Source organism: Primulina tabacum, chromosome 4 (assembly GCF_025594145.1).
Source record: "Primulina tabacum isolate GXHZ01 chromosome 4, ASM2559414v2, whole genome shotgun sequence".
NCBI lineage: Eukaryota > Viridiplantae > Streptophyta > Magnoliopsida > Lamiales > Gesneriaceae > Primulina > Primulina tabacum.
Window position 1 is genome coordinate 2,649,668 of NC_134553.1, and position 18,338 is coordinate 2,668,005.

Genomic DNA, 18,338 nt, shown 5'->3' on the forward strand with positions numbered 1-18,338 from the left:
CCGTGCTTATATATATTTGTGCGCGTATGGTTAAGCTGCAACATATACTTAAACTAGTATGACAGCCGGCCTCCTGGCTAGTGGCATAATCTTTTCCTGACGCCATAGGTTCGAACCTTGGACACGAGAAGAAACCTTCCTCCCTGAATTTAAAAAAAAAAATAGTATCCAATTTTGTTTAGAGAAAACCCAGTTATTCATACTCAAAAATAATTTAATTTGGTAAGTTAGTTCGTCGACACTTGTGAAACTCAGAATGTCTTTAACATAGATTTAACCGTTGCGTGCGTTTTGATTGAATGTCAAAAAGCATCAAATTCCTGTATTAATTAAAACAAATCAAAGAAAGCCAGTACTAATTAAGTATATTTTCTTATTTCAAGATAAAGTAAATGTTACAATTGTTAATTGATTGACAAAGTTGGAATACAGAGTCAATAAACCAATTTCAGGAAAAATTTAGTAAGATTGCTCGACCGTTCAGTGAATAAAGTATGGAAATAATATCCATATTTATGTGCTTTCTCTAAAGCCATTGATATAGTGTAAATTCAATCATGAAATTGAATGATTCTAATCAAAACCTCTAAGTGGGGGGAGATGTATTTTGATTAATTTTTTTTGTTTACAATGAAACAACCGATGAAATATTAAATTAATATTTTATTACTTTACATATTACTGATACAAAGTATAATGTATTTCAAATGACGCCATAATTGAGTGAACTGAAATCCATCTTTATTATGAAATGCTATATAAACATGTAAGTGTTGAATTAAAAATTTTCGATCTACTTCTCTGAACAATAAAATTACTTTCATTACATTTGGAATCCATTGATTTTCAACACAAACGTAACATTAATTTATTATTTAATCCGATTTTAACATGATATTTTTAATTCATATCGAATTCAAGCAGTAATTTTCATTTGTCCATTTTAAATAAATAAAGATGATAATTGCATAGAAGTTAATAAATATTACGATAAGTTATTAGGAGGATAAATATAATTATCAGTCACTCGTTTAATCTAATATTCAGTGACAATTAGTTTTAATAGTTTGTTTTGATGTATAAAAAATAGGTTATCTGATGTTCGCTATTATGTAATATCGAAGAGATTTTTTGTTTTTTTTTTAAAAAAAACCCTAGTAATTTCAATTATTATTTATAAATAAACTTGATATATCACGTTTTCTTTCTCGTCTTCCCAAATATATAATCCATTTTTTCACATTTAATAAATCATTTTACTAATATATCCATATTTAATATGTATAATTTTATTCACTATGTTTTCCCAATATCACTAAATTAATGAGAAATTTGCAAAATAACATTGGTCAATTATTTATTTAAGAAAATGATCTCCTCAAGTGTAGTTGAAATATATTTGAGGGTGTCATTTTCTTAAATAAATAATTGAACAAGGTTAAAAAATAAAATACCCTCTAAATGAGGATGTATTAGAAAATTTACATGTACAATGTATTTTCTCAATGACATTCGTATTCTGCATTTAAATAAAAAAAAATTTGAACTATATAATTAGGATGTAAAGAGTTTTATTTTCGCTATTTTTTTTTTACAAATCAATTTCTATTTAATGTATTTTTAAAATTATTCATTAAATAAGACTAAAATAAGAAAAAATAATAATTTTCCAATAATTTTTTTAAATATCCAGTTATAAACCCATATATAATGGAAAGAGAGGTGGCACACAATGGTCAAGGATTCAAAATGGACTGATGTCGACTCCAAGCGTTGAGTGCTGACCTGCAAAATCCTACTTCACTTGCATTGACATCTCACAATGTTGACTTTTACCCAATTAAATGTTGAAAACACCACATTTCACACACACGCACGTATCTATATATATATACATACATATATATATACATACATACGGGGTGGAGCCACATGCTCCTTTACCCGGGCTTTGGGTGGTCCAATTTTTTTTAAAAAAAATGTAATATATGTAATAATGTAAATTTTGTATAATTTTGAAATAATATAATATTAACCCGAGTAGATCAATTTAAAATATTAAAATATTTTAGAGTTTAAAATTCTAGCCCGGACAGAGCCATATTTCTGGTTCCGTCACTGCATACATACGTGTGTGTGTTACAGCGGCGCCGGAAAAAAGGTGGGAATCGAGAGGACAGATTCTGAAAGAAATTGAGTTATTACACGTGCACATATAAGCGTATTTTTTCTCAAATATTTTGTTTGATTTTATTGAAGATATGGAGTGGAACTCGAAAGTTCAATCAAGTAATCTTGACATAAAATTTATGTTTCCTTAAAATGGCTATGTCTCTTTCCATTGGCAAAAATGCTCACGTTTTAGCTCCAAAAAATAAAAATGATTACGTTTTTAGAGTTAAAAATAAATTATTGCCGTATTTTATTTTTATTTCAATTAAAATAACCTAATATAATTTCATATAGAATGCGCCATCAATAATCAATCATACAAGAAAATATCACATTCATAAACAAAATAATATACATTAGTTCCCCATGTGCACACATTGTGTGCATTCTTATTCGGTTTTTTTAATAACTACTTTTGTTAAAGAAATTAAATTAAAATTAAAATAAAATTAAAACTTATGATTTTTTGATGTTTTTTAGAATTTTTTCACATAAATTTATTTTCCCATACCAAAAAAATAGAAAAAAAACGGGGGATAAAAAAAAAAAAAAAAAAAGAGGTATTTTAAGGATTCCAAAAAGACATTTTTTGTCTATGTTATGATTCAAATGGTATATGAAATATAGATATAATTTTTAATATTTACACAATAATATTTCTATAAATATATTATGTATATACGTATTTTTTGTTATTTATTTATTGTTGTTTTTGTTTGGGAGCGGTGATGTGTTTGAATTCTAAAAATTAAAAAAAAAAAAACCAAAGAGGAGGCGGAAGGCGGTTTGATTTGGCTTGTTTCTTTGGTTGTATATAGGCAAGTGAACAACGTAACTCTGTTTGGATTATATTTTTGTCAAATATATCAGACCATAATAATTATTTTATATTAATCTTTGCATTTTACAAAGATAATTAATTATTTCAATTTATTATAGGAGTTTATAAAAACCATTTTAAATAACTATTTTTAAATTAGTTCCTAATGAAACAAGGGACTTTACGTAAACAAAGAAATAAAATATTACTTTTATATGATCTTGAATAGACTCTTAACAAAAAAAAAGAATAAATAAAGTATTACTTTATACGATTTCATTTAGACTTTGATTACATATCTTAATATAAATTATCATATAAAAAAAATATATTAAATGTCACGTAATCGCATGTCGATCACAAATAATATATTTAATAAAATTTAAAGGAAGAAAGGATGCCACGTTTCATGTTGAAATGGTGCGTCGGGGCCAGTTTTCTGGTTTGGAGAATATCAAGAACTACGCCGACAAGTCAATATCTATTTTTTAAAAAATAAAAGCAATGTGTAATTATCATCAAACGTGATGAAATAATGCGTCGTCAGAGTTCCTCCAAATTTAAAAATCACACACACAAATATATAAATATTCCAGCGTATTTTAAAATTGTTGTCCTTTCATTTTGGAATTTCTTGGACAATGTTTTAATATTTTTATTAAAATTTTCGGGTCACGGAAAAAAACACATTCACCAAAGCCTCGATCCCCTATTGATATAATTACCACCCGTGGAAATATATTAAAAATATAAAATAAACTAATTCATCGTTATATATATTGGTTTATCGTCTCTAGATTATACATATTTCATTATCTCGTACGAATGATAATATTTTCTTGTTTTTAAAGAAAATTAGTAGTGGGAGATAATCAGTTCATTTCGTCATAAATACATTATTTCCATGTTTGGTACAAATGTTTGTTAAGTAGATAAATCACCAATGGTCACTTCAATGTTAATACCTTCAAAAATAAACGATTGAAGTTGTTCTTTCTTGAAGGATATTCGCACAACCTTTTATTTGATTTATAGTGTGATTAATCTTGATTTCATCAAGTTAGTTTTGAATTATTGATTTACAATCATTAATTTGACACCAGTGTTAATTTTGAGACGAGATTTCAGATTCAAGATTATGTTGTAACAGTTATTTTCTCGAACAAAAAAAAGACGGTTTTAAGAAAATAGTCATACTAAACTTATTTAGTTGAGACATGTATGGATTTTGTGCAATCAATCTATTTTCGATTTCATTGAACAAAACCCGATTAAACTATTGCTTAAAATTTCATCGAACAAAATCGATCTCCTACGATAACAAATATATCATTAAAAATAGTGATAATGAAATAATTGAAAGTTAAATTAAATATATTTAAGTTTGCGTGGTTAATTTAATTCAACTTAGGTTTGGAAAAACCATGTAATAGAAGAATAATTGTTATTTTATTAGCGAAGCCATAATGTAGTTAGTTATAAATGTCCATTTCAAGGTCAAAATATAGAATTATGTTAAAAATATATCGTACAATAATGATATTTAGATTTTTCTATTATGTCGTGAGATTTTGTATTGGATCTATCATGAAATTTTGATAAATAAAATTATCTATGTTATATAAATTTGGTTGTACATATTACTCCGATATATGTATGATACACATTGATATGGTGATAGATTTTCTACGATTTTGATTTTTTAACAATTAGAGAGGGCAATGATTTTCGTAAAAAATTTCTACCTCGAAGCATGTTTCAACTATGGTTAATTGTCTCACATCGGTTAGATAAAATCATTGAAGTTGCATATATGGACTTGAACAATACTCTCCTCTTGAGATAGCTTTTGCGGTTGAGTTGAGTTCAAGTTATAAGCTTAAAAACCATATAATGAAAAAGAAAAATGTTTTTTTTTTTGCAATTACAAATTTATAACCAAATAATTAAAGTTACCAACGATTCCGTGATAAATATCTTATTCGCACGAGTTTAAACTATTAAATAGAAATATATAATTATGTTTTTTTTATAATAATTATTATTTTCAGCTTTCATAGGTTACGTCGACCTGCTTTATTATTTTTTTTAAAAAAAGTGAAATTTAATTCGTACAATAAATATGTGGGCCTATTTCTCCATCTATCACGCCGAACCCCGCCCGCTTTTGCTCGCAACCCGTATTATTCGTCCACCTTGGCAGTCAAACTGAGATATATGTCATTATTACACACAATCTTTTTCACCAATTGAGCACGTGACTTAATTACTATTTTCTTAGTATAAATCTCGGCGAAAATTCTCCAAACTCCAACCCAAATCAATCATCTTCTCCATTTCCATATTTAACCATGATTCTCTCTCTTCTTTCTTGTGTCACTCTAGGGTTTCTTCTGGTTTCTTGCATTATATCATCCAAAAAACTTTTTCTGAAATTCCAAAAGTTCGCCTCCTGTGTCAGTAATTTTGTCAAGATTCCATTGTTCCTTCGCATCAATTGTCTGATTTCATTCTACCAGAATCGCCACCGCCTGCTGGATTGGTACACACACCTCTTGTCCCAATCCAAAACACAGACGATTATCGTGCACCGTATCGGTGCACCGAGAATTGTCGTTGTCGCAAACCCGAAAAACGTTGAATATATCCTGAAAACGAACTTCGTCAACTTTCCAAAGGGCAGGCCTTTTACGGATTTGCTCGGTGATTTTCTTGGGCTCGGAATCTTCAACGTTGATGGTGAGAAATGGAGCACTCAGCGTAAGCTGGCTAGCCATGAATTCAGTGCTAAATCTCTGAGAGAATTTGTGGTGAAAGTTCTTGAAGGCGAGGTGGAAACTAGGTTGATTCCTACCCTCGAAAATGCTGCGGAAAATGACAAGATCTTGGACATGCAAGAGGTTTTGAAGAGGTTCGGATTCGATACCATTTGTAAGGTTGCACTGGGGGCGGACCCTTTTTGTTTGGACCTTTCTCGAGCAGCGCCGCCTCTTGCGACTGCGTTCGATTCTGCTTCAGAGAAATCCGCAATGCGTGGGGTTGCGCCCGTTTCCACGTTGTGGAAATTGAAGAGAGCCTTGAATTTGGGATCGGAGAAGGACTTGAAAGAGGCTGTGGATATTGTGCATGGTTGTGTGGATGAAATAATTCAAGCTAAGAAAGAGAAGATAAAAAATGATGGCGGCGGCGGCGATCTTTTGTCGAGGTTTCTGGAAGCTGGTCTGGGTGGTGAAATGGTAAGAGATATGGCTATAAGTTTTCTCATGGCTGGAAGAGACACCACCTCCGCCGCCTTGACGTGGCTGTTCTGGTTGTTCACGGGTCACCGGGAAATCGAAAAGCAAGCGGTGGAGGAAATTATTTCATTCAAGATTTCCGATAACAAATTTGTTTTCGAAGACTTGAAAGAAATGAACTTTATCGAAGCATGCTTGTATGAATGCATGAGGCTTTACCCACCAGTGGCGTGGGATTCGAAGCATGCAGCAAACGACGACATTTTGCCAGACGGGACTCCTGTTTACCGCGGGGACCGGGTTACGTATTTTCCGTATGGAATGGGCAGAATGGAGGAGTTGTGGGGCGAAGACCGACTCGAGTTCAAACCGGACCGGTGGTTCCATAATGACGGGGTTTTGAAACCAGTGAGCCCTTACAAGTTTCCCGTGTTTCAGGCCGGTCCAAGAGTATGCCTTGGGAAAGAAATGGCTTTCATTCAGATGAAATATGTGGTTGCTTCGGTCTTGAGCCGGTTCGAGCTTCTACCTGTTCTTCACGAACAACCGATTTTTGTTCCTCTGCTGACGGCTCACATGGCTGGAGGTTTCCATGTTAGAATTCGTCGGAGGGCAGCGTAAATGGCGATGATGATTTTTTATGTTTGTATTTCATTAATTTAAACAATAAAATAAAATTATATAATTTTATGTATATCATTCATTACATCAAATTAAATGCAGGGTTGAAGTCAAATGGTCTGTTTTGACTCTTCTACCAAGCTTTCTTTTATTTTTTTCTCCCGACAGTATCACTGTTTTACCATTTGGAAATAACCAATGGTTTAATTGCAATCAAACCTTGGTCAAAATTTGTACATACGTGACGATATTGGTAAAATTGTTTATGTTTTGATTTCTACAAATTTGTTTTTTGTTTCAAAAAAAGGTTAAAACAAATTTTCTTGAAGAATGACTTTTTATATTATATTTATTGAAAATAAAAAATATTATCAAAACTTAAAAATTTTGATTAAAAATTATAGAGCCACATTAAAGTTTGATTGAATTAAACCAACCCCGCAAGCAAATGATTTATTTTCTAAAAGCATATTTAGTTTTTTTTCACTGATCTATATGTTAACCAAGTTGTTTGATATTTTATGTAGCGTTATCATATTCATTGATTACATATTTATATATAATCACGTTAGTTGTATCTTTTAAACCCAAAACAGATATTATTTTATATTTAAACAATGCTAAATTAATGTAAAAAAAATTCAATGCGAGAACAAATTTTTGCTATAAATTTTTTAAATATAAATAATAATAATAATAATAATAAAATTAAAATTAAAATAGCACTTTAGGAAGATAACAATAGCTTTTAAACAAATTGGTTTCTTGTTATGGAAAATTTAATATCCATGAAAATTTTATTCAATATGTCTTTTGATGTATATATAACATTTCTTAGGGTGGATATTCTACTATATATTTTTAGGAGATAATTATATTTTTGGTCATGTAATTTGCATTTTTCCAATTTTTGTCTTGTTAATTATGATTTTGTATTTATAGTCATATAGCTTGCATATTTTTTTTTATTTTTGGTCTTATTTTGCATTTTTACACATGTAACTCACATCAGTGTTTTTAAATTTATTGGTCATTTTTTAATTTGGAGGACGTGGATGTTGACATGAATTTTAGAAGGAAACTTGCACATGTGTCATGATTTTTTTAAAAATATTATTTGAAATGAAACAGGATGCAGGACTCTTCTAATTTAAAAAAGACCAAAAATGATAAAATAAAAAATTATTTGAAAATTGAAGTGTTATTTACACTCTATGTTTGGTTAATCACATTACAAATCTCCATCATATATTTTAAGTTGAGAAGAATACACTTATTGCCTCCTTTTTTTTAAAAAAAAAAACTTTTTCACCTTTTTAAATATGTTCCAAATATTGGAAATGTCTTTGAATGTTTCTTCGTATTTTTTAACATTATATTCACAATATTAATATGAATAGAAAATGTTGAATCTAATGTAGGTAAATTTCATAAATTTTTTATATTTAACAAATATTTTTTAAAAAAATGATTTTATTTGAAAAATAACTTATTTAAAATGATAATTTTTGGGCATTGATATATTTTCATAAAATATTACAATAGGTTGTCTTTTTTATGATATTTAACACAAACTATATACTTAACAATATGCTGCAAAATGAAATTTCATGTAGATAAAAAAAAAAAAAATTTTGGATGCAAAATTTTCTTAATCAAAGTTTCTTTTTAATTTTATTTACATATGTTTATTTTTCAGTTTATTTTTGTCTCATAAAAAATACACATGATAAATAAGAAAATAAATTACATTATTTTAAAAACATAAATTCATAATATATTTCCAGTTTAATTCTATTTTAGAATGAATGCTTATAAATCATAATAGAAGAAATTCACTGGATAATATAATATTAAAACAATAATACATTCAGAGTAGATATTTTATGAGACGGTCTCACGAATCTTTATCTGTGAGGCGAGCCAACGTTATCGATATTCACAATAAAAAGTAATACTCTTAGCATAGAAAGTAATATTTTTTCATTGATGACTCAAATAAGAGATCTGTCTCACAAAATACGACACGTGAGATCGTCTCACACAAGTTTTTGTCATACATTTATAGACAATGATACATCAACAGAAAACAAGTTTTATAACAATATATTAATTTAAAATAAAACGAAATTAATTTTAGGGAAAAAAATATTAATGTTCGTTTATGTTTCAAATTTTAAGAAAAAATGAGAAATATATTAAATTTGTGTTTTAAGCAAACAAATTTTGTTTTGATATTGTAATTGTTTTAGGAATTAAGATAAATCAATAAGTTCTTCTAAAAATTTAAAACATTATTGTTACGATAATTCTGATAAAAATTAATTGTTTGATTAAAATGAATGAGTCTGATTCTTCCATTCCAATTGGTATTGATGTAACCTGTCTGCCGAAGAAACGTTCAGAGATATGAAGCACAGCCCAACGTGTCGGCCATACAATAAAGGAACAAATGCAAAAAGTGTTTAGACTGTGTTTGATTGGAGTATAAAATTATGAAATGATTAAGAGATAAATGATAAAGAAAATGATTGAAATAGAAATATCATATATAGTGATAAAATAATATTATGTTTGGTATGATGGTTAAGAATGAGATAATTTAGAATCTTTGATGAATTGACTAAATTGTCCTTCCACTATTGCGACGGTGGTCGGCCGACGGTGTGGTGACCGGTCGGAGGCGACGGTGGTGGGAAGTGGTGGTGAGGGTAAAATTGAAAAAATAGGATGGATTAAGAGTATGATAAATAATCCTATGGGATGAAAAGTGATCATTTTAACCCACCTAATATAACATAATCGTTCATAGGAGGAATTGACTTGGTTAAATAAAAAACGTACCAAACATGAGATTAGGTGGTTAAAAAAAAACATAAACCCACATAATCAAGGCAACCAAATGCAGCCTTAAAAGATAAAATTAAAATAGTTTGCAAGACGTTAAAGATATGAGTAGGTCTCACGGTTTCACGAATCTTAATATGTGAAACATGTCAACCATACCAATATTCACAATAAAAAGTAATACTCTTAGCATAAAAAATAAGATTTTTTCATTGATGATCCAAATAAGATATCTGTCTCACAAAATACGACCCGTGTGACCGTCTCACATAATTTTTTGCTTAAAGATATTGTGTTTGAGTTTAGTCAAATATAATATCTATGTTATCTATCTATATATATATATATCTATATATAAAGAATATTTTGAATATAACATCTTTTTTTTCAAAATTATCTTTATATGATGTACATATTATATATATTTTTTCAATATTTCAAATTACACTCTATTCACTTTCCTAATAATGACAAAAGAAGATGACAATATCTTTCGTCTCCTAAAATTATCCTCATATGACGTACATATTATATTTTTGTTTTTAATTTTCAAAATTTCAAATTGTTCTTTAGACTCTCAATAGTTTTTTAAAATTATGAAATGACCCTAAATATAAATATAATTAATTCAAACAGCAGTATGATCCTTCAATAAATTTTAAAACAATAATAACATCCCTTTAAACTTACCTAAAGGATCTTAGATGGAGACAAACGAATGTATTTCCAAGAAAAACAAACTTCATGACAAGTGAAGATTGTAACTTGTTCCCATCCAGTGGCGGAGTCGGAAATATAGTTCTGCTCGGGATAGAATTTTAAACTTTGAAAATCCTTTAATATTTTAAATTAATCTACCCGAACTAATATCATATTAATTACTCCAAAATTATACAAAATTTACGTATACATGCATGTGGCTCCGCCACTGTTCCCATCCATATTGATTATTCTGACTCTATATATTTTTGAGTCTTTGCAGTGACAAATTAATACAAAATAGAGGTATTGGATATGTATTTTATTTTTTCGTAAGTGAATTTTGACATCATCTCTCAAATGTTCTAACAATAACAAAAATTCTTCATAATTGTCTCTATTTTCCATCACAAGCATTTTTTAAAAATTAGTTTCTCAAGTACAAAACAAGCATGTTAAGAGGCTACAATGGTGAATAGATAATCCTTAAGGTATGGATTCAAACTTTTTTGGTGTGTTTGAATTTATTGTGTTTTAAATTATTTCTACCATTTTATTTAATATGATTAAAAATAATTTCACGTTCCTTCGTTCTTTTTCCCGTGTTCTTTTCAGTTTTTTGTTTCCTCTTACACTTGTTATTAAATTTATATTGTTTAGTTACAATTCTTTTGATTTTCATCCATGATAATTTATTAACTTTGTCTACTCCTTAAAATTTTATTTGTTTGGCGTACAATTCCTAATGATTGTACCTTTTTTTTTTTTTTTTTTTTTTTTGTAGAAAAGTTCTGCCTTTGATTATTGAACAACTCGCAAGACTTCTTATTAATTGAAGTCCATATCTTCGCTTATAGAAAGCGGAGAACTTTAAAATTCTCATTATTTGTAATTAAGGATATGCATGTCATGTATTTTTTTTGTTATGCTACCCAAATCATAGTTTTTCTATTTAATTTTCTGTAGCTGCAAGTGTCTTCAATTTATATTGGTAATTTGTTGCTGTATTCCACATGCAACGCGTGTGTCCCGTCCATTGGTGTTTTAAAATATCTATATATTTGAATGTTCAAATTAGAGTGTTCTGTTTTTTATTTAGGAGAGAAAATTATATTTCTAGTTATGTAATTTGCATTTTTTTCACTTTTGATCATGTTGACAGTGAAAATAAAAAGAATTCCAAGTCATGTAACTAAAAATACAAAATTATCGTTAACAGAAGTAAACTAGAAAAATACAAAATGTAGAATGAAAAATGTAATTTTCTCTAAGTTTGTGATAATTTTTTTTCTTTAAGTTTTCCATAAATACCTATTCCTTTAAAATCGGTAAACTTGTATATTTCATACTCATTATTATCGTGTACGTAATATATTTCTTATTCCTACAAAGGCATTTTGCTGGAGAAAATCTATCAGGGCTAGGCATGAAAGACTCGAAACAACTGGAACGCCAGTTGAGGATTAGTGTCGAACGAGTTCGCTCTAAAAAGGTAGTATTTTACAATGCATATATTAATATGTCACGCTTCGAGCTCGGGCCTGCGCCTGCATGACTGCACAATGGACCCTGATGTGATCTCGTTGAAATGAATGAGCCGGGTAAGGAGCTCCAACAGATCAAACCAACAATTTATAGTGTTTGGGAATTTTGAGTGAATATAATGGTTGAGATTAACACCTGCAAACAAGAAAGTAACTCGTGAATGGGCGCCGGAGGGGTGTCAGACGTGGCCACTCCGATCCTAAAGTCAGCAGGTTGAAGATGAACACAAGCAATATTTGAGAGAAAATATGTATAGTGCTTAGAGTTCAAAGATTTCAGAATCCTTTAATGGCATTAATGCTTGTTATTTATAGTAGATGAATGGGTAGTTACCTCGATTTCCATGCCATCTATTAAGTCGGTTTACCATACTAGCCTCTGATGACTTCTAAGACACTCCAAGCCCAAGTTGTTCCGACAGATTAGACGGCCTGTATCAATCATACTCGAGTGTGGTTCAATTCTCGAGGTAACCCGGGTAGTGGCAAGTCGGTTGCCCATACCCTAGCATCTGATGGCTTCTAAGACACTCCAAGCCCAAGTTGTTCCGACAGATTAGACGGCATGTACCAATCATACTCGAGTGTGGTTCAATTCTCGAGGTAACCCGGATAGTAGAGTTCCCGGCTCGTTGGTAGAAAACCCGGGCTATGATGACTGCCCAAGGAGAGGAGAAGTGCCTGAGATGAGGCCTCTTGCCCGGGTCCTCAAGAAAATGACTAGCATATTGGTTCTGTTTTGGGCTAATCAAGTAATAAACCGGGTTGATGAGGACCCAGATCCTTATGGGAGTATCTTGAATTCAAGACCTAAAAAACCCCCTCCCTGGTGTCAAAACAAAAACAAGCATATATATATGCGTTCAAGTTGTCACTTTTCCAAAACGAAACTGTAATAAAATTGTAAGTTTTGATATTTCTCATCGAGTGTCCCTAATCTAGTGATTAATGTTGTATACTGATACATTTATATATTTGTCAGGAAAATCTTTTACTAAAATCCTAACATTTTTAAGTCGTTAGCTAGCTTCATAACTTAAATCACAGAACATATAAATTAATCAGAGATGTCTCAAATTTCACAGTGGCGTATCGTGACCAAATTTTTTAAGGCATTCAGATAAATTTTTTTTTTTTAAGGTTAAGCAGAATGAGTTTCAAGAAAGCAACACGAGCTCAAGCGTTTTTAAGGCATTAAGTTTTTTTTTTTATACTTAGCTTAATACGTACTTATGGTCATGAATAAAATTATTTAGCATATGGCTGATCGCATTACATATTCATTTTAGACTGCAAAAAATTAAATCGCCAAGGCGGCCGATATACTTAAATATATCTGATTCGTTTGTTTTTTTTTTAAATTTTTCTTGAAGTATTGAATCGAAGAATTCATCATGGATGAAGTTCATTCCTCTGTTTCAGTTAAGCTTGGAGTAGTTTGGTTTTCTTTCTTTAATATATTTCTATAAATATTTGGTTTTCGTTTTAGTCTGTGATTTTTAAGCTTCCTGGAATAATCTTTTTTCAAACTTAAAAAAAAAATATATATATATATATATAATAAATATATATATATATATATTTACGTTATGAAGATTGATTTTTAATTGTAATATTTATTAATGGAAATTTTCAGGGAATTTGAGACATTGAAATTGGTATTAATTTTCACAACATTTGTTATATGCGTAAAGAAAATTTTAAATATAGAAGACAAGAAAATTAAAATTATATTTTTTAAAAATAAGAATTAATTTAGATTTCCGACTAATCAATGAATTGATCAGCACTTGTCTCCTTCTGAATGGCGTTGTTTGAGTCTATGTCAATGAAAGTTTATTCCAAGAACCAATAATTTTGAAAATCATTACATTTTTTTAATTATTTGTAGATGAAAACAACATTTTATTCGTGATTTTAATAAGCTTAATAGTCAACTTAATTTCTTATTTTTGATACAAAAATAGGTTTGTTAATGAATAAGAAGGTTGAGTATTTATTACTAGAAAAAGTCCTCGCTAGTTTTCTTTCCCCCCTCTGCAAACATTTACTCCAAAACTTTTAATTTGGAGAGGAATAAATCAAATGAAAGAGATGTTAAATATTTGACCATCTTCAATAAATTCGAGCTTTTTTTACCAAAACTCTTGCGTATATCTGATATATATATATACGCATAGGTTCTTGATTTTTCAGATGTGCACCACATGAAAATTTTATATTGAATTTAAATTTGATTTTTTAGCCGGCGAAAGACTGTAAAATAGTCATTTTTTTTAAATAAAAAAAGCCTTGATTAGTGATTGTGATTTATATTAAAACTTTGTCGTAGAAAGGGACATCCTAATTTCGTTGCATATATTTTTACAATATATATAAAAGAAACCTTTTGAATGAGAATGGAGACCTGAACATTTCGACTGAAATTTTGTTCTTCCTTTTCTCGTTTAATATCTTTCTCTATATTGTTTTTCCCTCATGCTTTATAAATCTTGTGAATCCAGTTAAAGGCATGAATTTACACGAACAAATTAAAGAGCGCGATTGAATACCGGTACGACTACGATATTTTCTTGATCGTAATCATCATCACCATTGTCGTTGGTATAAAATAGGCAATGCAGGTAACTTATTTCTTCCTTATGGGGTAATGTTATTTCTTCCAAATGGAATATACATGTAATTTTGCTGGTTTTTTACAAAACTTATTTGTTGATGTATAGTTAATGGGGAGAGGGGATGATGTTGGAATGGTTCAATCAAATCAAATCTCCAAGATTCACTTGGCTTCTATGTTTTGATTGAGCCGTGCCAATATCATCTCATCATTAATGTATTTTGTTATGTTATATATATATATAAACATAATAATTTTTTATGGAAAAGAGATAGTAATCGTTAAATGTCTTACACCGCTAAATTAAATAATTGAGAGTTATATATATATGGATGTGTAGAATCCTCTTTCTTAAACTACCTTTTGAGGTTGACTTAAGCTTAAATATCAATTTTAACGGTAACTAACAATCCCTATGAATGATCATCCACGTGTCTAGAATTTTCAATCCAATTAATCATTTTTGTAACTTTTCAAATGTTCAATTATGATTAAGATAAAGCATAATTTATGTAGTTGTAGGTTGGTTATAGATTTATTGAAATAATATTTTTATGATAATTTAACTAATGAAGGAGCTAATATTGTTTTTCATTGATTTAAATTTTAAACAACTAAAAATAATTAAAATAAGATTTTAATGTTTAGTAAATAATGAGATTATGATGATCATACAAACATGTATAAGCTTGGGATTGTGTCTCAAATTCAAGATTCAATTATGACAAAGCTTTTGTCTTGCACCCTACATGCATCTACGCCCATAGTCGGCAATATGGTTTCGGCCTATGTAACACGGGGATTGATGAGATTCACCTCAAAACGAGTCCCCTCCACACCGACAGAAGATTTCCTAGTAACATATTGCTGGCCACACAAGCGCAGCGGCGGCTACATTATAATAACCAACAGATGATCGGGCCAAAATGAACATTCTTGCCCAGCTTGGCGAGTTATCATAAAATCACCACAATCAATTGAGAAGCAAACGAACTAAAACGGAATACTATGACATTCAGTTATGCAATAATATATCTTGTATGATAAATGTTGTACCCACAAGATTTAAATATCAAAATAGCTTAAAACCTTTAATCCGTCCGAGGGGATAGATAACTCATTGTCACAATGCTATAATTTAAAGAAAAGCACAACGTAATCTCTAGATTCAATGAAGTATGAAGAAGTTTGTGAAAATATATAACCAAACAAACGCAGTAAAGTCTACTTCTTAGAAGCCGAAGCATCCTTCTTGCCATCTAGTGACAGAGCCCCCAGCTGAGTAGTCGAGTTGATTTCATCCCACGCCTCAATCCATGTCACCATAGCATCAGCGAGCTTCTGGAAGTAGGGGTCAATTGAGCCGAGCTTCTCCTTGACAAGCTTGGAAAGCTCAATGTAACACTTTTGCACGGTGGTACAGTCCTTGGGCAGGGTAACAGATTGGAAGAATGGAATGATATCTTCCTGCCAGTATATGCCCTTGTATTCCTTCTTCAGATTGACAAATGGGTTGCTAGCTTTGCTGTGCCAGATATATGGCAGACCAGTTTTCACTCCTAGACCCAAGTGGTCACAGATAACCTGCATTTTATTATTTTCAACTCATTGAGTTCTAGGAAATAAAACTCAGAGTTGACCCTGTTTTCGCATGCCAAAACGTATGATTTTTTATTTGTCTGAACTACATTGCTGAAGATAGGGCGTATGAGAAAATGTCGTTGTTTAAAACATGACATCACATATATATGCGCAAGGGAGGCCTGGAAGCTCAATGTTGAGACCAAAAACCACAAAATCTTGACACTCCATTTTCGAAAACATTCAACGGGCATAGAAGAAATTGGGTCAAAAGTTGAAATTTTGAAGAACTATATTTTTATCCCTTTTGAAGCAGGGTGAATCACCATGCTCAGCCCCCTATACATTTACCCCCACACATATGACAAATGAGCAACGATTAAATTATGCAACCTAAATCTCTGATCCTGAGATCAACACTTCATCACAGTGCTAAAAATTATAAACTGTGGGCAAAGTGTATAAGGAGATCGTGTGAAGAAGCTACCTTAGTACACCAGCCAGCCCACATGTCGTCATATCTCCCGATAGGCTGGCCATCACCCATGAGCCCAAAATACATTGCAGGACCAATGAGTTCTCTATTAAATCCAAGATTCATACCACACATGGGAAACAAAGTGCCCTTTGGAATAGTTAAAACAGCATCAACATACCTATGTTTACAAACCAACATAAGTGCACATGTACTACTATTTTGCAGTATCTAGAGACAACATATGATAAAAAATGCGACAAGATCAAGCACATCAACCAACCTCGTGTTGCGTTCCCGAGGTTTAACAAGCTGGGTGGGGGCATCATAATCGGGAATGTTGAGCCAGAGTCCATGAGAAACCGCGGTTGGCACACCTTCACGCATGCTAAAAGGGTATCCACGCACGAAATCTGCTCCTTCTCGGAATGGATCGTACAACGTGTTGAAAAACAAAGGTGTGGATGGAGTGAGCAGATTGTGAATGTGTTGAGCCAATGCGTTGATGTCTTCCCCAGTTGGATTTTTGGCCACCTTTTTCCATTTCAATAATCAAGTTTTAAATAACATGGCAGTATCGAACAAATTATATGACAAACAATATAGAAGCATTTGAAAACATTACACATACGAATTAAAAGAAACATGTACATTGACCGTACAATTCCGGTATACTTTGTTCAGCATATTCTACGCCAGACATGTAATATGAGCATGTTCAAACGTATAATACATGGTTAGTTAACTCTTAAATAAATCTAAAAGGAATATCTTTCAAAGCATATTCTCAACGACCGTTGACTTCCCAGATCCCTAAAACCCGAAAAAATTAAAAATCCAAGAATCGGAAAAACGAAGAACTTACAAAGCAATCATCATCAATGGTGTAGATATACTTCTTCTTAGACACCATGAATCCAAAGCACCTGCAAGCAGAATCCTTGAAGGAGATGCAAGAGGCCTTAGGGCCAAGAATCCTGTTTATATCATTCCGATTGTAGAGCTCGTAGTCAAATCCCTCGGGAACTTTGATAACCTTGGTCGGATCTCCGTCTTGGACGATGATTAAATGGTAGTGCTGAAAGAACGGCCTCCACATTTCCAAGAAATCCAAGTTTCGGATGGTGGGTATCACTATATCCAACTCATCCTTGAGCGGCGGCATCACCTGCGTTGCTGGCTTCGACATGGTTTTCCGAGAGAGAGAGAGAGAATCAATCAGATCTAGGAGTGGTGATGGCGAAGTGATGGGGGTGTTTCGGGGGGGTGTGGAATTTATAGGGGCGTGGAATGCGCGTAATTTCGTACCGAGAAAGGAGTGACTACAGAGTCGAACACATTCAACGTCCAATTAATACCATTCATAAATCTTAATCCTAAATTATTTCCTAAAATTTTGACAAAAATCTAATAAAAAAATCAATTTTATTTTATATATATATATATATATATATATATATATCTATATCTACATATATCGAGTTAAATTTATACAAAATATCAATCGAATCTACTCTAAAGTCTAATCTAAATATCTATAAATAAATTTGTAGGTAGATCTCTTGTGTAACGGTTTCTACGTCAATAGTAGATCATATTCATACATTCAATGAAAAGTACTAATTTTTATATATATAAATAACGATATTTTCACTCAAATTAGAATAAATTGTACGACATAAAAAATAATATTTTTCACAGTTCAGATTAGATCGAATATCTATTT

General features: G+C 30.9%; 2 protein-coding genes across 2 annotated transcripts; one reads left to right on the forward strand and one right to left on the reverse strand.

Annotated features, from left to right (window-relative positions):
* Positions 1–5,324: 5,324 nt before the first annotated feature.
* LOC142541417 (cytochrome P450 94B3-like) lies at positions 5,325–6,922 on the forward strand. The gene has a single exon (XM_075647952.1). It carries the CDS (start codon positions 5,344–5,346, stop codon positions 6,847–6,849), a length of 1,506 nt encoding a protein of 501 aa, XP_075504067.1. The 5' UTR covers positions 5,325–5,343; the 3' UTR covers positions 6,850–6,922.
* An 8,628-nt stretch (positions 6,923–15,550) lies between these two features.
* On the reverse strand, positions 15,551–17,922 carry LOC142542382 (putative UDP-arabinopyranose mutase 1). Its single transcript, XM_075648989.1, has 4 exons — positions 17,478–17,922; positions 16,896–17,146; positions 16,625–16,793; positions 15,551–16,140 (listed from the first exon to the last, which is right to left on the reverse strand). The coding sequence occupies exons 1-4, from the start codon at positions 17,799–17,801 to the stop codon at positions 15,781–15,783; spliced, it is 1,104 nt and encodes a 367-aa protein (XP_075505104.1). The 5' UTR covers positions 17,802–17,922; the 3' UTR covers positions 15,551–15,780.
* Between the last annotated feature and the right edge of the window lie 416 nt (positions 17,923–18,338).